Raw genomic sequence first — 26786 nt, forward strand, 5'->3', positions numbered from 1 at the left:
GGGAATTACAGGGACTCATAGCCTGGCCAGTGTCCCCTAAGATGGCCTACTGTTTTTGGCGACAGAGAAGGAACTCTGCTTCATTGCAAGCATTGAAGACCAATTCAGCTTTTTGTCCAGCATCATCATTTCACATCATTTTTAATATTCACCTCAGGCAACAAAATGCCAAGGGCTGGTCTTCATCGTCTGAGCATCCCTAAGGACCTTGCTAACCAACCTCATAGCCCAGTGCAGATAGCAAAAGGCTTTCCAAATGTTTTGCGCTTCAACTCCTACCACTCCAACCAGCATGGACAACGATAAGAGACTGTAGGAGCTGGTACAGCCTTGCAGTAAGCCACAATCCTTTTCTCTTCCCTTTGGTGTCTGGACCACAACTGAGCTCTTCGCAGATTTATTTAACTTCTGAACCAAAACATTCTTCTGTTACCTTTTTTTTTTTCAAAACAAGAATTCACATGCCTTCACTGGTATACCTAAATTATACATGCCCTCAATCAGAAGAGGTGGGAAGCAAATAGAAGGAGTAAACCCATAAAAGTGACTTGCTGAGATAAGCTTATTCTTTCCCTAATAAACTTTGATTTATTAGAAATGAAGACTTTTACAAGCCACGGTATTTAAAGAGCCAGAAACCCACACAACGGATTTTTTTTTCCCCAACAGCACAAATCTCCTTGTTATGAGACAGTCTCTCCAGCAGATATTGGGGAAGGAAACTCACAATCAAATTGCTTCAATTTTGAAATTCTAGAAAAGGCCTCATGTTCTGCCACTTACCCCCCCCCCTTACCCCCAGAAAGTATACTATCATTATTCCTGGAAACAGAGAAATAGATGAAAGCATCTGCCTGATTTGTTTTCCCTTGCTCGCTTTTTTTTTTAAAGAATGACATTCTTTCTGCCCCATTTATAACGAACGATATGAATTTCAATAAATTCTTATTAAAACACAAAGCAAACTAAATCATCGTTATGTGCAGAAACTGCTCCGGGATATTTTGTTAATCCTAAACATTAATCAGCTTGATGTGAATTCATAAGCTAACGAACCTAGTCTACCCACATTCCGTTCCCTTTTATAGAAGTTGGAAGGCATAAGAATATTTCTATCCACTTACAGTCATGTTTTGTATCTCACACCTCTCTACAACGTGGCAGGAGAATTCAATCCATTCAATTAACATACTTTTCATAGTGGTGGCTTTGTTTGTTTTGCTGTGAAAGAAATTCAGGTTGACAACTTAAGTTTTTCTTGTTTCATAATTCAAGTTTGTTTGTCACTTCAAAACGCTCCGGTTCCAAAAGAAGAAAAACTGTGCATTGTTTTATCTGAGAAAGCCAAGATGAGGAAAACAGAGAATTTTCAACGTAAGCGTGGAGCACTTGTCATCTTGCAGCCATCTGCCACTCATCATATTTCCCTCTTGAGAACTTGCTCAGATGTTGTCTGTTCCCTTTCCCAAAAGCAGGAGGAAAGATCCAATCCTGCTGGGTCAAGGAGCTTTCTAGAAGACACCTGTCTGATCAGCAAATGCTCTCCAAGCATCAGAGAAGATGCTGTAAAGCATTTACTTTTCGGTGCACGTTAAATGCAAAATGCATCGGGGACAAGGGAACTTTCCGTGCAGCATCCTTTGAATTGAATAAGATCATCCAGTTATTCCCGACAGCAAGGAGAAGCAGAGGTGGTCCAATGGATTCTTTCATCCAAAGAAGAGAATATGTTTAACTTTATTTCTATTTACCATCTTTTTTGTGATGGTTGTATGGCAGTCGTCCAGCAAAAGCCACAGTCATTGAGCAAACCAATGACTCATTATGGGCACCGGGTTTGTGAAAACTGTAAGTAAATGCTGGTTTTCAGCAAAACAGTCATAAACCATGATTATGTGAATGCAGGAAGCTGAAAACAGCCATTAAGTGTGGCCTGGTTGCCAACTGCCTGAAGTCCAGTCATGTGATCATGAAGGGGTGTGGCCATCAGAGATGGGAGGTAGTCATCAGAACTTCAAATCTAGGTCATAAGTACCCCCCAAAGTTATGTATGTTGAGGACTATCTATACTGTCAATTTTTCAAAGAATCAATAGGCCACTTCTTGGTCAGTTCTAGCATACTCTAAAATTTGAGCATTCTTGTGCTGCTTTCTTATATGTGCCAGATCTCATTTCTACATTTGCAGAATAGTTTTTACGTACTGTTTCTCCAGGTCTGTAAATAACAGAAACAATGAAAATGCTAAGAATATACAATCAAGAGCAAATTATTAATTGATAAAATTAAACACTGGGTTAGCAAATTACAGGTACAGTAGCTTCAAAAATATCATCAATATGTTCATCTTTGGGGATGACTTGAGAAACTCCTTTGCTAATGAAATTAACAAACTTTCCCCAAACGTGGAAGAAACCAAGAGGGACCAGACACATTTCAATTAAATGAGATAAGCTTGTCACTTTCTGGAATAGCTGTTTTAGTGCTAATGAAAATTTAGATCATCCGTTTTCTGCATGAGGTACCTTGCCAATTATAGGGGGGAAACCTTTATTTGTAGTTTAACTGATTTTAAAATGATATTGAGTCTTCCTTCCTTCCTTCCTTCCTTCCTTCCTTCCTTCCTTTCCTCCCTCCCTCCTCTCTTTCTTTCTTTCTTTCTTTCTTTTTCTTTCTTTCTTTTTCTTTCTTTCTTTCTTTTTCTTCCTTCTTTCCTTCCTCTCTTCCTTCCTTCCTTTCTTTCTTTCCTTATTTTCTGTAATCATTTAGATTATTTAGAATGTGTCCAAGAAGTCAAAATGGCAGTCAAAACCATGCAATCTGAACTCCAGGATGTATATAAAATAGCATGAGGCTTTGATTAAATCACTTGTGGTCACATCTTCACTACTTTGACCTTCAGCGTGTAGATATATCTGCATCTTAATTAACTTAATTACAGTACTAGGCAGCCAATGGGTGTATTAAATGCCTTCTTTTTGTACAATGCTGTTCTTCAAGAGCTATAGCTTTCTTGGTTTCCCAAACTACAGTTCAACCCTAAAGGAAGACCTTGCAAAGGCATTCTTTCCAGGGCTTTATCAGTTAAGGAAGCAGAGTCCTTCGGGAAATTGCAGAGGGATGGATAAAAAAAACCACCCCAAGATAATTACAATAAAGTTACCTTGCAACAATAAGCTCAGAAGCATAACCAAAGCTATAACCCCAATCCCCCCCCAAAAAAAAATGCTGAAAGAAATTCTGAATCACCTTGAAGATGCCATAGAAAAATAGCAGCTTTTGCAGGCTTTTGAAGATGAGAAAAATGAAGGACCTAAAAGAAAAGATAGCTGGTTTAGTACTTAGAGGAGTACAGATTTGTCTCCCACAAGGTACAATGAAGCATCGTTTTGAATCACTTCTAATCACAGACTGATACATGACTATAAAATGTGTTTTTTTTTTAGTTTCCCAGGACCTGAAGAGTTGATCTAGTATTCAGGAGCTTTTACAGCTCCTTCAGTCTTGACGTTTTTGATCTACTTGCTGACCACATCCATTTTGCTGGGTAGAAATCAGGAATTGTCTTGTAATAAATGTTAGATTGTATTACCTAAGCCAGAAGAGTCCAACCTGGGCAACTTTAAGACTTGTGGACCAACTCCCAGAATTCCCAAGCCAGCCATGCTGACTGAGGAATTCTGGGAAATTGAAGTCCACAGGTCTTAAAGTTGCCAAGATTGGATACCCCTGACCTAAGCTAAAGAAAGTCCAGGGTGGTGGAGTGGCTATCAACATAATCCCTGTTTTAATAAGATGCAAAACTCATCACAAGCAATATATGTATATAGTAATCAGAGGTTTTCCATGGCAGAAACTTTTGCTGGCCTTAATACACATCTATCGTCCTTCCTGGATGACTTTACCACCTAAAAGTTATTTAAGGACTATTATTCTCTAGGAAAGACTCCATGAGTCCATAATTGACTTTTCCTTGAAATTAAACATTGAGGCTTTGGTGTCCAGGCCTGGACAGAACAGAGGAAGAACCAATAAAATAAAACGGGGGAAAGAGCAGAGCAAAGAGAGAAAAGAAAGAGGTTTTTTTCTTTACTATGAAGCTTGGGAAAGTCCATCATGATATGTTTGTAAGCCCATTACTAAAAGATGCCTGAGGGTGATAGGCAAAGGATGGCCTTTGGGGGGAAAAGAAGCATTATCAAGAGAAAAGTAGAATAAAACTACTAAATTACATATTGATTTGCCTGATAGCACTAGGTTATCAATTAAGAAGCTATTGCCCAAGGGACAGCAGAGGTTAATTCATGTATTAGTAACCTTGATCTTGCTTCTTTTCAACCAGCACAGCCCCTGTACTAAGTCTGTTTATCCATTGTTAGACAAGCATTCCTTTTGCTATCTTTCAATAAGAGCAAAACAATTAGCTCTTCTGGGTGAAATGAAAAATGAATGGGGGGAGAAATTAAGAATTTAGATCAGTGAGATATAACTTTTATCATTAGTTTATCTCTCAGTATTTCAGTGGGAACCAACAGGTAGGACAGGATACACTTTTTCTGTTCCTCACACTGACCGAGTTCACATGTTAATATTAAGTCAAGATTTGCTTAATCATGGTTGTTCAATAAACATACTTGGCTGACTTCATACTATACCCCAAAGGCCTAAATGAGGAATTTTCAAGCTTTGAGAAGTCAATAATCCAGTTCAACCTTCTGACCTTCTACATCAGGGCTCTTCAAACTTGCCCCTTTTATGACTTGTGGACTTCAACTCCCAGAATTCCTCAGCCAGGCATAAAAGAGCCAGGTTTGAAGACCCCTGTTCTACATAGCCAGAGGAAGTCATTTGGTGATTCACTAACCGCAAAAGGAGACTTGGGATTGTGGTGGTTGTTTACTTGTTTTTGTGGGGAGGGGGTTAAAAGCTTAGGAATGTGGGCAGGAGACCTGGCAATGTGCTCAAATCTGAGTCTAAAATTCTGCCTCTCAAATTGTGCCACAGAATTTGTATGCAGCAGTTTGGCAGAACTCACAACTCTGAGCAAGCAAGCCACATGCCAGGTTAATCTAAGATGGGAATATAGTCATTCAGCACAGACAATCAGCAGAGTTTTTTTGACTAAATTTGCAATTGATCAGTAGGCCTCTGTATCCTAAACTTCTGGCTGTATGGAATTGCACTCCCAAAGTAGTTTGATCCAGCTTTTCTGTGAGGGTCCCTCAATAATTCCAAGTATAGGATCTATTTTAATTGGGAGGTGGGGGTTTTTACCCCCTCCAAAATACCTTAAACAACCCCTCAATCCAACTAATACACCATTGGTCAGGCTTACTGGATTTTTCCAGATCTACCTGTAGATTACAGAAACCTGGGATTGTAAAATTGTTTGGTAAAGATCTGGTTCACACACTTTTTTAATTCTATTTTACTGCTCTGCCATCTCTCTGATTCTTGGTACCTACAAACCTCATCATGTTTGGATGTAGACTGAGGAACATACAGATGAACTCTTGAGTTACTGTCTCTCATAAAATATCCTGCCACTCAGAAACCAGCCTGAGACGTGATTTGTAGCCTGTCTCTTGAAAGCATGCATTATTCACAGGGACTTCAAATCTGCTCCTATCCCGCAAGCTTCCAAATTTGGTTGTAAAGTGCCTTTTTTTTCTCCCAATCTCTCTAGTGCTTCCCGCCAAGCACTATTATTACATTATGCAGGCTGTGAAGCAAAGATGCTGATGAGTATTTAGATTTTTCTACCTCTGCCTCCCCCCCTCCTTTTGTAATCAAACAGGAAATGGGGGGTGCCAAAGTAAATGACTAAATTAAACCCATTTCCACAAGTATTTAATGGGTTGGCAGTTTGCACAATCGGGGGAGTTCTGTGAAATGTTTACACAAGCAGACTAAAGCTTGTTGGAAGCCAACCCAGGATATTGTAGCTTGGGAGTTGCAAAAGCAAACTATTTTCTCCTCTCCCCATAAATCATGTAAGGTAGCTTTGAGAGAAAGGGTGACTTGTGAACCTCAGTGTAAATTCTTGTGGCTTCCTGGTGCTGAGGACAAACAAGAGGCTGTCCCTTCCCCCAAAAGACAGTCCTCCTTTCCCTCATTTAGCTTTGTCCCAATCTGCTTCAGCTTCACAACTCAACACTGAGAAGATAACCCCAAAAAGAAACTCAGAGGACCTTTTCAGACCTTACCAGAGTCTGATGAAGTGAGCTGTAGTTTTCCAAACCTTTTTCACAACATCTGTTAGTCGGAAGGTGGTTAGGCGGTTACAGATTCCTTCAGATTTCTGGCTATCAAAGACTTAACCAGGGGTCTTCAAACTTGGCCCTTTGATGACTTGTGGACTTCAGCTCCCAGAATTCCTCAGGGAATTCTGGGAGTTGAAGTCCACAAGTCATCAAAGGGCCAAGTTTGAAGACCCCCTGGACTTAACACAGGTCTCCTCCTACAAGGCCCAAAGGAGAAAAGATCCTACTAAGAATAAAAGATTTTTCTTCCCAATCTAGATGAAAATTCTCCTGCACAATTCTCTTCCTTCATATTCAGTTCGGCAGATGTGTAGAAAAATTTCCCAAAGGACTGGGGTTTGAGACATAGCTCGGATTTCTCTTTCACCTTGTTCCTTAATTAGTAACTAAAAGATCATATTTTTTAAAAATAACTTCTTGGATGAAATACTCAGGGCCCCTGGGATTTTTAACATGATAGACTCATTTAAAAAAAAAAAGAAAGAAAGCAATCTGCAGTATTTTACTTCTTTTGCTGTTTCATGGTACTGTTCAGTCCAAGGTACAGGCAGTCCTTTAGTGACTGTTTGAAGTTACTTTGGCCCTGAAAAAAGTGATTTATGACTGTTTTTCACACGACCGTTGCAGCATCCCCCATGGTCACATGATCAAAATTCAAACAGTTGGACAACTGAGTCATATTTACGATGCTTGCAGTGTCCTGAGATCAGGTTGAACCCCTTTTGCAACCTTCTGACAAGCAAAGTCAACGAGGAAGTCAGATTCCCATTAACCACTGGCAGAGGCAAAGAAAGGTCGTAAAATGGGGCAAAAATCACTTAACAAATGTCTCACTTAGCAACAGAAATTTGGTTGTAAGTTGAGAAGTGCCTCTATTAACTCCAAATGGCTCTATCAACGGATAACACCTCATGTCAAAAAGATTCGTAAGAGGAAAAATGCCGCCTTGAGCCAAAGTTGGCATTTTTGTCTACAAACATATGAGTAATGCTACTGCAATGGACCTTTTGAAAAGAAGGGAGAAGGAAGCAAAACCTTAAGAAACCATCAGCAAAGCGCTTGAAGCAAGGCCAGTGGTAACAACAGCCAAGTTCAGTCTTAAGACTGAGTTCCCGCTTACTGTGTACAAGAACTGAAGAGCACAAGAGCATTTAAGTATTAAGGGGTGGGGGGAAGTCCTCAAGACCAGCATCCTTGCAAAGAGCCTATCCCGATTAGTTTCTCCAAGTAGTGGTTCAACCAATATCTGAACGGACACTATGGAAATTAGAACATAAAAACGTTGCAATGGCATCAGAGCAATGCTACAAATGTCTTTTGCTGGACTATCTGATTGAATTCAGTGAGGAGGATCCTCTGGTCCTGATGCACCTTCAGTGTTTGATGTAACCTCATAAAATCTGTTTTCTGACATCTCCTGGACAGAAAACCCAATGTTTTAGTTTTATTCTTATCTGTTGAAGCCAGGAGGAAGAGTCAAGCAGGGAACTAGTCTAAAGTCTTTACGTAGGCACAAGAAGGTGAAATCTGGCCCCTCTTGAATGCCATTGAACCTTATCTAGTCTTTCCCAGGTGCAAACTGTCAACTTTGAAAAGATATCTGTGTATAGGCATGAGCAATAAATCAGCTAATTGAATTCTTTATGTGTAAATCTGGTTATTCACACCTGACAATATTTAATTTATCTTGCTTACATTAGAAGGCCTATAGGCTATCCTTTCATGTGGGTTTTATATCATTCTAACCGTCATGAGTTCTTCCAAAACTTCACGGGATTAACAATGGTGGGGAAAAGAGTTGTGCTTGATTAAAAAAAAAGGTTTGTTTTCTACCTGCTCCAAGAGGTCAAATAAACGCATTTTAATGTTAGGGAGACCTTTGCTGTGTGTCAAATTATGCTTGGGGGTTCCAATATCTCAGGGGCTGCCACAAAGAAGAGGGAGTCAAGCTATTCTCCAAAGCACCCGAAGGCAGGACAAGAAGCAACGGATGGAAACTAATCAAGGAAAGAAGCAACCTAGAACTAAGGAGAAACTTCCTGACAGTTAGAACAACTAACCAGTGGAACAACCTGCCTCCAGAAGTGGTGAATGCTCCAACACTGGAAGTTTTTAAGAAGAGACTGGACAGCCATTTGTCTGAAATGGTATAAGGTTTCTTGCCTGAGCAGGGGGTTGGACTAGATGACCTCCAAGGTCCCTTCCAACTTTATATTATTATTATTATTATTATTATTATTATTATTATTATTATTATTATTATTATTATTATTATTATTATTATTATTATTATTATTATTTACCGGGGAGATTTACCAGGGGACTTTTGTTCCAGTGTGTTTGTTTGTTTGTTTGTTTATAGCAAACTAATTTCTGGACTATTTATTGGAAAGGCAGGGCATAAATCCAATAAATAAATAATCTGCCTTTTAATATGTTTATTCGAGGGCCAGTTATGACTAGCCACCTTCCTCTTCCATGTTTCTTCAAAGCTTCTGGCTGTTCAGATTTACCTTCCTCTCCCATCTTTAATCTTAGGCAGGCAGAGAGAGAGAAAAAAAAGTGTTTCCTTTCCTCTCAAGCCTGCTGCTTGTTATCTTGGGTTTAATTTTTCAAAATAAGCCTCTTCAAAGACTACTGGATGACTCTTGGGGCACTGGGGTGGGGAGGTGAGAAATAAACCAGTCTCAAAATCTCACTGCCCGTCTCTGGACTCTGCTGTGTGTTAAAAAAAATAATCCCTTCCCTTCCTCTTTTAAGGCTGATTTTCACAGTGCTTTCTTGGAAAAGATCCAAAATACCTACTTGTGCGTTCATGGGGTTCATTACTTAGATGATGTGATAGTTCATTTATCAGAGAGGATTTTCAATCTATGGATTGACAGTTTTTTTTAACTCTGCTGACCAGGAAACAAGGAATATATTAGAACTTATATAGCATGGAAAGGCTCTTCTGTGTCAAGGGTGACCTTCCATCTGTCTGAACATCTGTCTGAAGATCCCAGGTCACCGTAAACAGAGTTAAAGTCTAAGTTTCCGAAGACTTAAGTTTCAAACCCTCTCAATACTAGCCAATGAAAGTTGAATAACAACAACAACAATAATAATAGAACGACTATGGCAAAGGCAAGCAATGCTAGTTCCAATAATCATAGGCGCCTTGGGTGCAATCCCAAAACAACTGCAGCACCACTTGAACACCACTGACATTGACAAATTCACCATTAGTCAATTGCAAAAGGTGGCCTTATTAGGAACTGCTTCCATCCTGCGACGAGATCTGTACTACCATCAAACATCCACATCTGCCTATCCCAGGTCCTTGGTAAGGACTGGGTAGGTCAACAAAAATGCCAAATCCAGTCTGAACATCTGGCTGACTGTGAGATGATCAATAATAATTATGGTACCAGATACCTTGGCATTCATCCTTAATTGCTTCCAGGGGGTGCAATGAGTACCAAAAACGATGAGCGTCAAATGAATTTTTCCCATAAGGAATAATGTCGTGGGTCACAAGGCAGCCAATACTGACAAATTCTAGCTTGTGTGTTAAGTGCCAAACAAACAATGAGTACCAGGACAAAATTTTCACATCAAAATGCATTGAGTATCAAATTTGTTGAGTTTTAAAGCAGTTGAGTACCAAGTACTGGGCCACTGTATAAAGCATTCCTGGGGAGGAAAAAAAAACAATTGTTGGTCAGACCTCTGGATCAATGAGCATTCCTATTATTTTCCATAACGGTCACTTCTTTATTCTTTTGCTTAGATCTGAAAGGAGTAGTTTCAGCCAAGAATGATATCCGAGTTGAGATTGTTCACAAGGAGTCTGCCTCCAGCAGAGAAAGCGAAGAACACCCAGCAATCAAGCAGTTAATGGTAAGGATTCACTCTGGCTTCCCTTGATCTATTCAGCTGTCCCTCCCTTATAACAATAATGAGTGCAGACATATGTTTTTTAGTGTAGAAAGCCTATGACAGGGAGGTATGCCGATTCGAAATTTAGCACATTGCTCAGAGCTGTTAAAATCACAGTGCAGCTTTATTAATGCAGACAAGAGAAACAGGAGAGATTGACTACTGCTGTTCAGCAAATAGCCTGAGGGCTCTGATGAAAAGTAAGGTTTCCTACTCCTTGATGGAGAGGTTGACATGACCACCAGTGGACCCAAAGGATGTTGAGCAGTGCATTACCGTCACTCCGTCATCTATTTAAGCACACAACAACTAAGATGCATGTTCAGTTGCAAGAGGGATGTGTATGAATGAAGACCTAGACCAAGTCTTTCAACAGGGCAAGCTTGTTGGTTACTTCATTACTGTCAAACCAAGCATAGTTGGGTGACCTGAAATTACATGCAATTCCCACTATCTCTCTGAGATGATTCAGGATGATTGGATGCCTGGGGCTATATCTAAATGTTATCTCCCACAGAAGTAAAAATAAAATATGAAACAAAATATGCTGCTGATCGAAATGGACAATTCACCTTGAGATACAGTTCAACAATTTTGCTACCTCTTTGCAGTGCAAAACATCACAGGCTGAGGTCATGCGAGGCCACTGATGGCATCCCCATCTGCTCTCCCCAAACCTCCAAAAAGTGTTTGTTGTTGTTCAGTCACTAAGTCATGTCCAACTCTTTTGGGCCATAACATGCCAGGTCCCTCCCATCCTCCACTATCTCCCAGAGTTTGCTCGAATTCATGTTCATTGCATCGATGACACTGTCTCTAACCATCTCATTCTCTGCTGTCCCCTTTCTCCTTTTGCCTTCCATCGTTCCCAACACCAGGGTCTTTTTCCAATGAGTCTTCTCTTTTCATTTAGTGGCCAAAGTATTTGAGTTTCCACTTCCAAAAATGTACCAAACTGTAATTTTTAGAGCATCCAGAGAGGGAAAATACTTAATGCACAACTGGAGAATACGAATATTACTCTGCTTTAATTAAAATCATATTTTCCTTATGACCCTTACTCTTTAAAATGTAGCTCCCAGTTTGCTTTTCCATAGCTAATTTCAACCCTTTGGCCCCAAAGACACTGTGCTATTATAAAAATTGGTAAACCTAGACTGGGTCATGGGGAGAGTTGACTCATTCAAGGAGTTTGCTACTCAGTCCCCAGACTGCTGAGTAGATCAAATAGCTAATCTGCCATGAGGAGAATGAGGAACTCTCCATTGTTTAGCATTCTCTCTCCATTGGACCACCAAATCCTAAATTGTCCTTTCTTTTGTTTTTGAAACTCTCAGTAAGGAGAAGAATCACACAGTTGGATTTTGTGCCGGCTTCTCAAAGTTAAAATCCAAATGGATACCGATGCCAAGCTTACTTGGCCAAGTTAAATTTTCATAAAATAGCTTATTTTATTACTGTAGTGTTCTATATACTCCTTTATTCATTCTTGTGCAATACATTCCCAATTTACTACCTTTCAATCTGAGCTGAACTACACATTTAAATTTAAATAGGTTTTTTTTTAATTTATAACTCTCCCATAATGCGAGGAGGGAGCACATGTTTTGCACGTAGAAGGTTCTCAGTCCAGTCTTCATCTCCTTCACCTGTTGTAACTACTACCAGGATGGACAACTCAAAGAAAAATGAAGCCACGGTCTGATCTGATAATAGTTTCCATTCTCCTGTTTATCAAGGCTGATGGAGTTATGGGTCTTCCTTTTCCTCCTTCCTCTTCCAAAATATCCAGTTATCCCAAAGATTGTCTGTTTATTTGTTAAATTTCTAGACCGTCCATCTTATCTAAGTGAGTCTGGGTGGTTTACAATGATATACACATTGTTCCATCTTAAATCAGTTTTCTCCAGTTACATCAAGACAGCAGCCTCTCAAAATCGCACACACAAAGATCCATCAGCTTCCCAAAGCCCTTTTCGTTCCATGTGATGCTAGCCAGGAACATTCCCTTTTGCTTGGGAATAAAATGAGCATCTCAGGCTATAGAGAGTGTCAGTGGGAACAGAGTTGAAAGGGAGCTTGGAGGTCTTCTAGTCCAACCCCCTGCTCAAGCAGGAGATCCTATACTATTTCAGGTAAGTGGCTGTGCAATCTCTTCTTAAAAACCTCCACTCCAACTTCTGAAGGCATGCTGTTCCAGTGCTTAATTGTTCTCACTGTCAGGAAGTTTCTCCTTAATCCCAGGTTGCTTCTCTCTTGATTAGTTTCCATCCATTGCCTTCTGGTGCTTTGGAAAATAAGCTGACCTGACAATAGTTTGTCTAACATCCCAGAGGGGTCCCAGTCTGTACTTTCTAGCGTGCTTAGCAAAATAAGTAGTTCATTCCCGCTTAGTGCCATCTCTCTCTCTCTCTCTCTCTCTCTCTCTCTCTCTCTCTCTCTCTCTCTCTCTCTCTCTCTCTCTCTCTCTCTCTCTCTCTCTCTCTCTCTCTCTCTCTCTCTCTCTCTCTCTTTGCAATCCTTGCTCCAGGCAAGAGAAACTAATGAAAGACTTCCCTTCTCATGATTAAAAAGCCCCTGTATCTTTCCTTCTCATTGCTCGCAACACTAGGCATATGATCCTACCTCCGAGCAATAACAGGTCCAGCCTGGGCACATTCAAATTACATCCTAATAAGAATTATTAGGAAGAAATTTGTCAATGAGCTGACAGATTTGGATCTGACTTCATTAACATACGAGCTACAATGAATCATTGGCAGGCCTGCAAACAGCCCTGAGAGCAGGGTGGAAGTCAACCAGCCTGCTGTGCAAAGAGCAATGGAATCTGGAGATGCGGCAGAAGCCAACTGTTCTCCTGTCTCCTCAGTCTAACTCCATGTTGATTCTTCCTTCTTGGACTTCGGTCAAATTTCCACATCAGCCACCTGTCAAAAGTTGGCCACTTCAGATGTTTAAAAATGAGCTTCTCCATCATGCCAGCAAATCATTGCTACGTTCAGCTGGCAAGTTGCTGTGTGTGTGTGTGTGGTGGGGTGTGCCTGTGTGGAAGGAATACAGGCTTTGCAGAACAAATCTCTGAGCAAATGGAAGGAGGGAAGACCTTCTGTGCCACTCTTCTGTGCATTCCCCACCACCACCACCACAGCTTTACAAATGAATGTTGCCTACTATACAGCAGGAGGCATTGTGTAGTAAAATAATGAATATTTGAAATATCCGTGGCCGAGAATGCTCACAGTTGGATGTAGAAGCCGTACAGAATTATTTTCCCTTCCTTATTCATTGTTAGTACTAAGACTTCCTTGGTCCAGGTTTTGAAAGAGGAGGTGGAGGCAGTGATTTTTTACACCAGGTCCCACTAATCCAAATGCTTCCTACTGGAGCCAATACACAGCCCTCTTTCATTCCTTTATCCTTTTTTCTGTGAGAATCATTTCCAACCAGGCACATATATTCAAGCAGAGGTCCGTAGATCGCACCATCCATGAACGACTAAAGGAGACTCAAAAGGCTACCATGCAATAGGTTGAAGCTAACACCCCAGGATGTGCTGTGTTCTCACACACCACTTGCCTAAAAAAAATGGGAGTCTCAAAAGTCTTAGAATCCACCTTCGTCCTCTGACGTTGAGATTCTCAGATAAAGACTGGGTGAATTACCACCAAGCTATTTTGTGGGTGCAGGCCCAAAGTCATTGTGCATGTCTGAAGAATAGGTCCTATCAGGAGAAGGTGGTTTCTTAGGAGTAAAGCTTGTTTGCAATCATCCTTATTCTGAATTTCTCCATAATTAACAGTTGGAGTATGAACAAAGTGCCAGCATATCTCTGACTTTCTAAGTTTTCAGTTTTAATAGACCAATGCAGCAACATCTTGATATAATTACCTCCTAATCAGGCTAATGGTTTTGTTTTGTTTTTTTAATGATGTTACTGTGTATACTTTGACTCTTGGGTTAGATTTGGACTTTGTTTTCAAATCTGATCCTTGTCTGCTGCTTATAGCTTCTTCCTCTTTATGCATATGCTGTATACTAACTGCTGACTCTGCTGTGAGGTTAGTGTTCTCGTTCAGAAACAATTTGGGGTAGAATTCTTGAAGTTGAAGTCCAGACATCTTAAAGTTACCAAAATTGAGAACCACTGCCCTAGACAAAGCCAACATAGAAAAGAGGAATCCATAGACAGCTGAGTCAATAATTATTATACTACCAGCCGAGAAGTACAATCAGGACTCTGATGCAAAATGAAACCTGATGTTGAAAACTTGTGTGTGCCACTTGAGGTAGAAAAGGCCAAGAAACGGATTTGCAGAAAATCCAGCTTGAAAACCTATCAAACTTTCTCTCTATTTCTTCTTGTACTGAACAAAACCAAGGCATTCTGATTTTTCTAAGTAATCTTTTTCTGAAACTCCTCCCTTTGCTGTTTAATAATGCATCCCTACTTCCAAGACAGGTGTTCATTTTTTCCCCCCATAGACTCTCCACAGACGTCTTCCTGGAATTGATTCTTCCTGCAGAGTCATGCAATTTCTCCTCCACTGTGTTTTGCCAGTGATACATGGGGCTGTGGGAAAGATTTTAGGTTAGGGAAGTGACTATCTTGCCCTTTTCTCTTTTAAATCTCACATTTTGGAGGGGGGGGACAATGGTGTATTAAGAGTTTCAGTCTGTGCAGCTGGAGCTCTCCAAGGTACTGAAATTCAGTTTGTTTCAGGATCAGATAAACCAGGGGGGTCTTCAAACTTGGCCCTTTTATGACTTGTGGATTTCAACTCCCAGAATTCCTCAGCCAGACACGTTGGCTGAGGAATTCTGGGAGTTGAAGTCCACAAGTCATAAAAGGGCCAAGTTTGAAGATCCCTGAGATAAACTCTTACCAACAGAGATAGTCCACAATTGAGCTCAAAATTTCCATTGCTAAATGAGACAAGTTGTTCACTGAGTTTTGCCCCATTTTATGACCTTTCTTGCTGCAGTTGTTAAGTGAATCACTGCAGATGTTGTTAGTAACACAGTTGTTAAATGAATCTGGCTTTCCCATTGACCTTGCTTGTCAGATGGTAGCTAAAGGTCACCTGGGACACTGCAAATATCATAAATATGAATCAGTTGCCAAGTGTCCAAATTTTGATCACATGTCTGTGGGGATGCTGCAGAAGTTGTAAGTTATAAGTCACTTTTTTCCAGTGCCGTTGTAACTTCAAACAGTCACTAAATGAACTTTTGTAAGTCAGGGACTAACTGTAATAGATCAGAGGATCATTAAAATCTCTCTGTCTCTCTTAATAATGTAAACAATTTAAGTTCATTTTGGCATTTGATATCATGCCCATGTTTTTATCATTCTATCTCTCTTCTTTTACCACCTTGCATCTACTCAAGAGATACTTACAGAGCTCTCTGATCACTCTACCTTGAGGCCCAGCGTAGTCGAACTTAACTTGAATGAGGTTCCAAGTTTGAGCACCTAAAACCTTTGGTAACTTTCAAGTTTCGTTCTTGACAATATCTGCAGCTATTTACTGTAAAGTTAAATGCACTATTTTTTCTCTCTACCTCTTTGTTCTATATTAGTTCCTATCATGAAATCCCATTCTTCTGATAAAGTGTTTCTAACACTCATCTATTATTATAACAAACCTATTTTTTAACTTCCTTGATCTCAGAGTCAACTCTTTTTGTTTACATAAGCAGTGTCTCATTACCTTTCAAAGCATTCGAATTTTCACTGTAGTTTTTTTTTTAAAAAAATGAAGCTTTGCAACGCAACCCAGAATAATTTTTCCCAGCAGTAAGCCCTATTGCATTCAAGGAGTTAATCATTGTGGTGCTTATCCATTTAAAGAGTAAAAAAAGCTTTTGATGTCTGGGAATACTGCATCTTTTCAACGTGAGTCATTTTTGGCTTCTACTCAATGAGATGTTTCCTAGGGAATATGTTGTTGTTAGGATAAGCATGCAAACAATTCCTGTTCCAAAAAAACCTCATTCATTTTGACAGGTAGTGTGGCTCTTTCTTCCTGAACTTCAAATACAAAATATGGTCAAAAAAGTCTCCCCATAAGAAGTATTACCTTCTTTATGCTATGATAGGATGTTTCTCAAACATACAATTCCCATGTACCAGTTTTGTAATGCTAACAGACATAGAGAGTAACAGAACACAGACAGACAGAGACAGACAGACAAACAAACAAACAGGTGAGAGGTAGAAATAGAGACAGAGACAGAGATATAGATAAATAGACCCAACTCTGGTGGGTCTTGGTGAAGCAGTGGGCTAATGCGTCCTTAAGTAACACCAGCTGCCTGCAATTAGTGCAGGTTCGCATCCCACCAGGCTCAAGGTTGACTCAGCCTTCCATCCTTCCGAGGTAGGTAAAATGAGGACCCAGATTGTTGGGGGCAATTAAGCTGACTTTGTAATAATGCCACTGGGGGGGGGGGCGAAAGCCCTAATAAGCAGACATATACATAGAATGAAGGCTACTGCTAAGCTTGTAAGCCGCCCTGAGTCTTCGGAGAAGGGCGGGATATAAATGGAATTAAAATTAAAAAAAAAAAACTCTTGACATTCCCATATGAAATCTTGTTGTTTTCTAAACGTCCCATGCATTCAGTTTTTAAGGACCTTATATAACTTTTGCCATCAATGCTTAGAATCCTTTTGCAAGTTGAAAAATGCCGCTGCATCATTTAATATTTGCGTGTTCAGCGGAACATGTCTAGAACGGCGCAACTAAATTTGGGCTTTGTATAATGAGCTTCTGCTTTCCTGGCCTTTTAGAATTCACCTACCGGTATTCAGAGGAACAGGTCCAGAGTTTCCATACTTGAGGGAATCAGAAAGTGCAGACTGCAGTGCAACTCTCGCCCAATTCCCTGCTCAGGAAAGAAATTTCCTGGGAAGACTTAGGGACCGCTTGGTGTTTCTCAGTCTAGTGCACGCTGCAGAGAGGATGTGAGAATTAAATTGGGACGGTGCATCAGCCATTCTGAGCCTTTGGAAGGAGAATACTAATGAAAAAGAAAACATGGTAGCAATTGTTCTACCAAGAGATTGCTCCATTTAGGGCTCTGTAGAGATATAGCAAGAATAGAAGAATTGGGATACAAGCCCATATTCTTTGGGGAATTATCTCTTGTAGGTTGAAGAGGATGTTGCTGAAGCCATCAAGTTCTTTCTTTCTTTCTTTCTTTCCTTCTTTCTTTCCTTCTTTCTTTCTTTCTTTCTTTCTTTCTTTCTTTCTTTCTTTCTTTCTTTCTTTCTCTCTCTCTCGCTCCCTCCCTCTTTCTTTCTTTCTTTCTTTCTCTTTTTCTTTCTTTCTCTTTTTCTTTCTTTCTTTCTTTCTTTTTTTCTTTCTTTCTCTCTCTCTCTCTCGCTCCCTCCCTCCCTCTCTCTCTCTTTCTTTCTTTCTTTCTTTCTTTCTTTCTTTCTCTTTCTTTCTTTCTTTCTTTCTCTTTCTCTTTCTTTCTTTCTTTCTTTCTTTCTTTCTTTCTCTCTCTCTCTCTCTCGCTCCCTCCCTCTCTCTATCTTTCTTTCTTTCTTTCTTTCTATCTTTCTTTCTTTCTTTCTTTCTCTTTTTCTTTCTTTCTTTCTTTCTTTCTTTCTTTCTTTTTTCTTTCTTTCTTTCTTTCTTTCTTTCTCTTTTTCTTTCTTTCTTTCTTTCTTTCTTTCTCTCTCTCTCCCTCCCCCCCTCCCTCTCTATTTCTTTCTTTCTTTCTTTCTCTCTTCCTTCTTTCCTCCCTCTTTTTTGTTTGTTTGTTTGTTTGTTTCTCACCTTCTCTTTCTTGTCTTACCCATACAAAAGATTGAAACAGAGTAACAAGCTGCTCTTGCCAGGAAGCTGAACTGATTGCCTGCAGAAGGTTTTAAATCTAAACCAAGCATTGAATGCCAGGCTAAGATTACAGAATGTCCCTTCTCTTCTTAATATATAGCATTTGCTCAGCAAATTTCACTATGTTCCAAGAAGAACAACAGTGCAGTTGTCCAATGAAATAAAAAAAGTAACACAAACAAAGCACTGCTGAGATCAGTCAATGTACCCATTTCTGCCAACATCACTTTTCTTCACATTCTTTGTTTTCTGTCTTGGAAAGGATGAATCTCAAAATACTTCCCCTTGATTCTTCCCGACTATTTTCCAACAAGTCTTGTGATATGGCAGGCTTTCTGATCCAATTTCTAACATCTTCCTGTCCCTTTGAATTACCACTCTATCCTCTCTGGTGTTTATACCATTTTGGTGTTTAATATCAGCTGAGAATATGATTAACGTGCAAAGGTCTCTTACATTGCAATCATCTATGCAGATGTTAAATAGAAGGAGACAAAATATAAGCGGTCATAGCATCCACTAGATATCATTTTCCAACATCACTGCTCTTTCCTCTCATCTGTCAAATGCTACTCAGGCCATGCACCTGGGCACACTTCCAAGCCAGTCCAAATTATACCTACCCAGATTTTGCAGGGTGCCATCAAACCTGAAATCTAAAGGCATTAAAACAACTCCACCTCCTCGAGCCACTAATTTTGCAATTCCATCAGAAGAGCAATTAGGTTTGTGCCATGCAATTTTCTGCTTCCCAACATGGTGGGCTACCCATTGCGAATGTTTTGTTTCTCCCCTAGAAAACTTCACTAACTGTTTTCCACTTCTGAGGTCCTATTGGATAAACACCACCAGGATTTCTCTTTCTCTTTGGAGGGGAAAAAAAATACATGCTTGTTCCTCTTCACAGTTTTGCAACCAGCATAATTCTCTGTGGCTCTACTTAATTAATAGTTCAATAGTTCACCTAGAGGTTCGCTTTTGCTCTATAGGTTGCCCAGTTCTGACATAGGTCATATTTCCTCTGTCTTCCTCATCCTTATTTTATTGATATATTTTTTTTTATTTACAAGGCATTAAACTTCCTTATCATTGCACAGAAAGGTACTTAGAGAAGATTTTGGAAGAGCAGACCATGCAAAAGAAGCGTTCATAACAGAATGACAAGATAACAGCATAGCAGACTGGGAAGGGACCTTGGAGGTCTTCCAGTCCTTTCACACAATCTTGTTTGTTTGTTTTTGTTTTCTATACCACCCATCTCACTAACGCAGTAACTCTGGACGGCTTGAACCCTTGTCACCTGTTTTCTGGGTTCACAAAATACACTGAACAGTAAACGAACTAGGTGGGGTGAGTTGTACAACACACCAAGTAACTTCAAAACTCCTCAAAAACAAACCCCAAGGACATGCTAATCAAACCTAGCCTGCTTAGGGAAACACAGTGGCTGACTCTTGCGACTTGACCTGGTTGTGTGAACTCAGCCAAGTCTGTCTTTAGCGAGTCTCCTGAAACGGAAATGACAGGCACAAACTCAGCTTGAGAAAGGGGTAATCTCCTTCCAGTCAGGTGAAACCTGTACATCTTATTTTCTATGTTTGAAAGCCCTGGGATAGAGATTTGGCTTCTCGGAATGTGTAAAGCAGGTGTCTTCAAACTTGGCCCTTTTGTGACTTGTGGACTTCAACTCCCAGAATTCTTCAGCCAGCGTGCCTGGCTGAGGAATTCTGGGAGCTGAAGTCCACAAGTCATAAAAGGGCCAAGTTTGAAGATCCCTGGTGTAAAGCCATATTTACTTGGAAGGCAACATGTGGGTGTGCAATTATCTTTCTCGAGCATTCAAGAAGAAGATGATTCCAAGTGACCTGGTCTTTTGAGCGGTGGCCATTTTTACTATTCTCCCAGCCTTTGCAAAGAATCATGGGAGCTGTTGCAGACTGGCTGTTTTGAGGAGGGAGGAGAGGTGAATCAAAACTAAGTGAAAATAAACTTCTATGGCCCCTTTTGAAATCAGCAACACTGGAGAAATTTGAATCCACCCCTACCTCTTCTTCAATTTTTCCTTCCCTCTCACCCACCCAGAACTCCCATTTTCAGAGCACTATTCCAAAATTCGCTTTCAGTTTTGGAAACAAAGAGCTAGCATGCTGAACGTGGTGAACTGGTGGAAGCTGAAATGGCCTTGAGGTTGCCTCAGATTCAAACTATTCCCAGTTGATATCTAGATTATTCTATGGTATTTACATGACATACTAAGTTTCCCCCTATTGACCCAGTTGAGAATATGATGAGGAACAGGACTATGGGGTGATATGATAGCAGCGTTCCAAAATCTAAGGGGCTGCCACAAAGAAGGGGGGGGGTGTCAACCTATCTGAAGCAACGGATGGCATCTAATCAAGGAGAGACCCAACCTAGAAGTAAGGGGAAATTTCCTGACAGTTAGAACAATTATCAGTGTAATGGTTTGCCTTCAGTGTGCTCCAACACTGGAGGTTTTTAAGAAGAGATTGGACAACCATTTGTCTCAAATGGTACGGTATGAAATGAGCAGGGGGTTGGACTAGAAGACCTCCAAGGTCCCTTCAAACTCTGCTATTATGTTATTGTTTAATGCCTGGTGCATATTTTACAATTCTGCACAGACATTCAGGCACAAATTCCAGCTTCTAAAAAACCTTGATTGTCTTATTTTAACTTCTATGCACATTTTCAACTCTTGTTGCTGTGAAGCTATACTTGATAACTCAAAGTGAAGCATGCTTGTATATGTGTATTCATGCACGCAACACATCACAAACACCAAATATGTGTTTTGCCCCTTTTAAGCTATTGTTTGTCTTTCTTTTATTCTGTCAATGATTTTTAAATAAATCCACCATTCAAGACCACATTGATTTTAGAGCTGTAATTAATTTCATCCTTTGCTGCTTTTGTCAATGACCTTACAAACACACTCTCTAATATTCTTGTATAGTTAAAGTAAATTGACTCTGGTTTTTTTTTCTCTGCTTTTGGCATTGCTGGCCTCCCATTATTTATGAATCTTACATGCCAGTTCTTGAAATCACCTTGGAACAATTTTTGTCATACTGGAGTCCACATTTTGGAGAAGGCTGGTCTGCCCAGGAAATGCTACTTAACACATTCATAGACTTAAACCTTCTGGAAATGGATATAAACAAGCATCTCTATTGGAAATACAATGGGATATCTGTGATTATTTTGCAGCAATGCATGTACAGAATAATTCACGGTTAGTCCAATTTCCTAGAATGGGAAGAATGGATAGAATCAAATTATTTAGTATTTGTAGGATGACTCCGTGGGCAATAAGCCTATGGAGATTCTCAGTCATCCAGGTCATGATTGCCCCAAAGATGCTTTTTCAAAAAGGCAACTGGACTTTCTTTGTTTTTCCTAAAGAGGTTTCCCTTCTCATCCCAAAAGCTTCTTCAGTTCTGACAGAATGGATTCAGAACTGTCAGAAATGAAGAAGCTTCTTGGATGAAAAGGGAAACATCTGAGGAAAAACAAAGGAAGTCCAGTTGTCTTTTGAAAAAGCACTTTTGGGACAGCCATGGACAGTAATTAACCAGTTGGTATCTGGACAGGTTCTAGACCCAGGTTTCTCAAAGATGGCAACTTTAAGTTGAAGGCTGTACCTCTTAACGTTGCCTTGTTTGAAAAGCACTGATCATGCATGGAAAGAGCCTTAACTTTTTAGTCTTGCTTTGAATTTTGGACTTATGCTTATGTTTATGTCCAAACTAAAAAACGGCAGAAGACTAGATGGTGGTGTTGGTCTCCTGTAGTCTTTCCCTCTGCTTTCTACCATTTGGTCCCCATCTTCTGACTTCTTTTCACAGAAAGCCCATTCATATTCAAATGAATTATTAGGCTGTAGGCATTCCTTCCCAATCTAAAAAGAAATATAGGTAGCAGGGATCTATATTATGACTGGAGGACTAAAGAAACAAAATCTTCCTCCCCATACAGCATTAAAGGAAACCTCATCTAGGGATTTTTCCAATCTGTTAAATTAAAACCGTTTCCTATAACCTTTTTTGTAAGTCTCTTAGATCCATCTCCAGTTCAATTCTGGAAACATTCCTCAGATTTGGAAATGTGATTCTGAAGAATGCCACATGAACAATACTGTATAGAATCAACTAGAAACGAACATACTACAAATTCTGGATACAAGTCTTTTGTGTCCTGAGTCCTGTGCAAAATAATAACGTAGGGTTAGAATTTCCATCAATACCCTACTTTGCTGCGGATACCTTTTCTTTGTTCATGACAGGGCCGCCTCTGTGCAAACTTTTTTATTGAGATGGGCACTCAGTAGAAAGCTACCCATTACTTGCTTGTATTAATTTTTTTTCTTCAAAAATTTTTAAATTTCAGATATGGATTCTGGTATTTGAATGCAATCTGCGATTTTGCTCCAAGGTGCTTAGAGATTCAGGCAGCAGATCAGCATTTGGAATAAATAAATCCCCGCATTTCGTGTTCTGTTCCTGTTCTTCTTCAGAACTGAATCAGCATCTTCTTGTCTCTTTGCTGCCTCAGAAACTTCATGTCTTGGCCCCCTTTTCCAGTTGAAAAACCCGTGTTGTATGACCAAAGCTCGGAATCGCTCAAAGGTTTTTCCCTGTGATGATTCTTCTGTTTTATGTAAGGATGTAGTTGATCAAACTCTCCGTTTTATGTAGTCCATTAAATTTCTGCAAGGCCTAAAGAGAAAAATCAATGCTTTCCTCAGCAACGAATTGTGGAAAACAGTATTTGTCTTTGGGCCCTGTTTCCATTCCCTTCTTCTTGCTAAACAGAAAACAGTTGAGGGGGCGGAAAACCCCTACAAGATCCATCAAACATTCAACGTTTGGAAATAGCTCTTGATTATATGTCATCTCAGAGGGAGCATCTGTCTAGCAACTGCTGATAAACAATAGCAGGAGAAGTCAACGGTTCTCTTCTCTTAGCCAGGAAAATCAGGAGGGCCAGTGAGAAATGTTTAGAAAGGATAAATCAATATACGAGTGTATGCTCTGATGTTGCACATGTCCATTTTCATGGGCAAACCTGGAAACAAAGTCTGGGTGAAAACATCCTACTTGCATCTAATTTTGGAGAACTGGTTTGTTCTAGTGGGTGAGGCACCAGGCTAGAAACTGGGAGACTGAGAGAATAATAATAATAATAATAATAATAATAATAATAATAATAATAATAATAATAATAATAATAATAATAATAATAATAGCAGCAGCAACAACAGCAGCAGCAACAACAAACAATAATAATAATAACAATAACAATAACAACAATAAAGTTGAAAGGGACCTTGGAGGTCATCTAGTCCAGCCCCCTGCTCAGGCAGGAAACCTATACCATTTCAGACAGAATAGCTGTCCAGTCTCTTCTTAAAAACTTCCAGTGTTGGAGCATTCACAGCTTCTGGAGGCAGGTTGTTCCACCAATTAATTGTTCTAACTGTCAGGAAATTTCTCTTTAGTTTTAGGTTGCTTCTCTCCTTGGTTAGTTTCCATCCGTTGCTTCTTCTCCTGCCTTCAGCTTGACTCCCTCTTCTTTGGGGCAGCCCCTGAGATATTGGGAGACTTCTATCATGTCATCCCTCATCCTTTTCTTCATTAGACACTAGACATACCCAATTCCAGCAACCGTTCCTTATATGTTTTAGCCTCCAGTCCCCTGATCATCTTTGTTGCTCTTCTCTGTACTCTCTCTAGAGTCTCAACATCTTTTTTACACTATGGTGACCAAAACTGGGTGCAGTATTCCAAGTATGGCCTTACCAAAGCATTACAAAGTAGTATTAATACTTCACATGATCTTGATTCTATCCCTCTGTTAATACCCTGTGTTGGATTTTTGGCAGCTGCAGCACACAGCTGCAATCCCCGGTATGTGGACTGGTACAAGGCCACGGCATGCCAGCAATTGGCCTTCACAAACAAGCAAAGCCCCATCCATGGGATGCAGGCAGTATATGAAACCACGGCCCCTCCAGTCCACGGAATAACTTCTCTCCACGGAACCGGTCCCTGGTGCCCAAAAAGTTGGGAACCTCTGCTCTAGACCCTCCTTGGGCATGAAAGTCAGCTGGCTGACTTTGGGCCAATCACCAGAAGATTGTGAGTTCTAGTCCTGCCTCATGCATAAAAGCCAGCTGGGTCACTTTGAGTCAATCACCAGCAGATTTCTCCCTTCCCCTCCCCCCTCAGTCAAAACACTGCTCTGTAGAAACTGTAGGATCCTACATTTTTCCCCTTTCAACTGCAATGCAATGCAGAGCTTCCCAGGATCATCAGGAACTTCAGGCAGCTGAAGCCTGTACACCCTGCAGACTTTCTAAAAACAAGCAAACACAGAAAGAAATCAACCTTCCCACGCTGCCTATTTACAGCAGGAATTCAAGGGGCAAAACCGGGCCGTCGATGAAGACGGAAGATGTTATACGGAGAGAGGGGGGGAAAATAAATGAATTTCCCACTGTTCGTTGATGAAGTGAGATGGTATTGAGCTAAGCCTCAGTGTAAACCTTATTAAAGGTCACACTAATGAATGGCTTAATTCTAGAATTATAAATTAACTCATGGGGTTTCTGCTTTGTGAACAACTGTGCTTTTCTGGATCTAACTCTGCTCTAAGGGACAGAGGCTCAAGAGAGAGAAAGCAAATTAAGTTCAGAGGGCAACAGTGCCATCTGCTGATTGCATCTCAAAACTGCATCAATGTACATCTTCTGTAAAGCAGAAAGTACGGTGAAAACATGGTCATGGATGAAAACCGTTTGTTTATTTAACTGTGGTTCTCTGTGTTTAGATGCTCTAGTCATTCCAAATGTTTTTTAGCATGTTTCAGGGGTGTAAGTGATTGGGGGCCTATCTCAACCTACCCATTCATTTTGTTATCTATCTATCTATCTATCATCTATCTATCTATCTATCTATCTATCTATCTATCTATCTATCTATCTATCTATCTATCTATCTATCTATCTATCTATCTATCTAGTCTGTCGGTCTGTCTCTCTATCTATCTATCTAGTCTGTCGGTCGCTCTCTCTCTCTCTCTCTCTCTCTCTCCCCCATGTCTGTCTGTCTCTGCCTCTATCTCTATCTATCTATCTATCTATCTATCTATCTATCTATCTATCTATCTATCTATCTATCTATCTATCTATCATGTCTGTCTGTCACTCTGCCTCTGTCTATCTGTCTGTCTCTCCCTCTATCATGTTTGTCTCTGTCTCTATCATCTATCTATCATGTCTCAGTCTGTCTCTGTCTCTCTGTCTGTCTGCCTGTCTATCTATATTATCTATCTATCTATCTGTCTGTCTGTCTGTCTGTCTGTCTGTCTGTCTATCTATCTATCTATCTATCTATCTATCTATCTATCTATCTATCTATCTATCTATCTATCTATCTATCTATCTATCCTGTCTCATTTTTCAGCAGTGGGTTACCATTGCTTTCTTCCTATGGCTGAGAGAGAGATTGGCTTTGTGCCCAAGGTTGAACTAGAACTCCCAAATTCCTGGTTTCTAGCCTGGTGCCCCAACCATTTCACCAAACTATTTTCTTCTTTTTAGGACTAAGAAAAGTAATGCAGCCAAGCCCAGTCCTTGAGATACAGAATCCCACTATTTTTGCCAACATCATCTCCCTCTCAGTAAACCTACAGAAATAATAGGTCTTGCAAATTCTTCAAAAGAGGTGTTTCAAACACCCACAAGTATATAAAACTTTTTTTTAATTGTTAAAAACAGTCCTGCTTGGCCCAGACTTGTGTGGTTGCTTGAAAAGTTCCTCCTGGTTGATTAAACACATTTATGGACACAAGGATTTTGCTTGGAGTGTACATCACAGCTTTCAGAGCTGGTGTGAAAAAAATTGAAAAAGAAGCAGCTGCTTTAATGGGGCAAAAGGGTATTATGAACCCTTGTGTGTCCCAAAGCAGTTCTAAAATTATTTTGATTTTTTTAAAATTTGATTATTTTGAAGAATTTGTCAAAATTCTAAAATTAATATTAATAAAATATTTAAAAATATTTTTTTTAAAAATAGAACTATTGAGGATTGGCACAAGCTGACACCCCTGAAAAAACAATGTGGTGTAGATTTTTTTCCATCTCTACCCAGCCTGGATTTAACACTTTATGATACCCATATTTAGTCTGCTCCATCAACAGATATTACCACTGGCTGCTGTTTCTTTCTCAGCCAGATAAACCTGAGACACCTTAATTTATGGCATCAAATAGCTGCACCAAAAGCTTTCTAGCATATCTACAGAAACTGCTTTAGGGAAGCATTTCCACCTTCTTTTGCCAAGGCTTTAAAAGAAAGACACGTTAGAAGTCAGGCAACAATCAGTGCTGTATTATAGATTTAGATTTTCGATTAGCCGGGGCATTCCGAAACAGTAATTCCATTAGAAGCTTCAGTCTTGCAATGGCAAAAGAGGAAACGTGAAGGCTACAGCGATCAATATCTAGGGAAGATAAAAGGCAACAGAGAAATTGCCCAATAAGTATTCAAGTCTCATCCAGGCCCACCTTCCTGAAAGAAGGGTAATTAAAGCCATATTCTAATTAACATAGACTTTGCCCCCAATCAGAAGCATCCTTTGCAGAAAAACTAATGAGGCTGGGAGAATAGGCTGCTGTTTACAGATCCATCTATTGAATTAAAGTGAAAGCAGCCTTTAAAACATGATAATGG

The 26786-nt window shown here is 40.0% G+C and overlaps 1 protein-coding gene across 1 annotated transcript in view; it reads left to right on the top strand.

Annotated features, from left to right (window-relative positions):
* KIRREL3 (kirre like nephrin family adhesion molecule 3) overlaps positions 1–26786 on the top strand; it is a gene marked incomplete at its 3' end in the record, with an annotated part of 598284 nt that overhangs the window by 564309 nt on the left and 7189 nt on the right. Inside the window, exon 15 of the mRNA XM_081333655.1 lies at positions 10035–10144. Within this exon, the coding sequence (XP_081189781.1) occupies positions 10035–10144 (110 nt within the window). The remainder of the gene's footprint in view (positions 1–10034; positions 10145–26786) is intronic.

This window comes from Vipera berus (assembly GCF_964194415.1).
Source record: "Vipera berus genome assembly, chromosome: 8".
Taxonomy (NCBI): Eukaryota; Metazoa; Chordata; class Lepidosauria; order Squamata; family Viperidae; genus Vipera; species Vipera berus.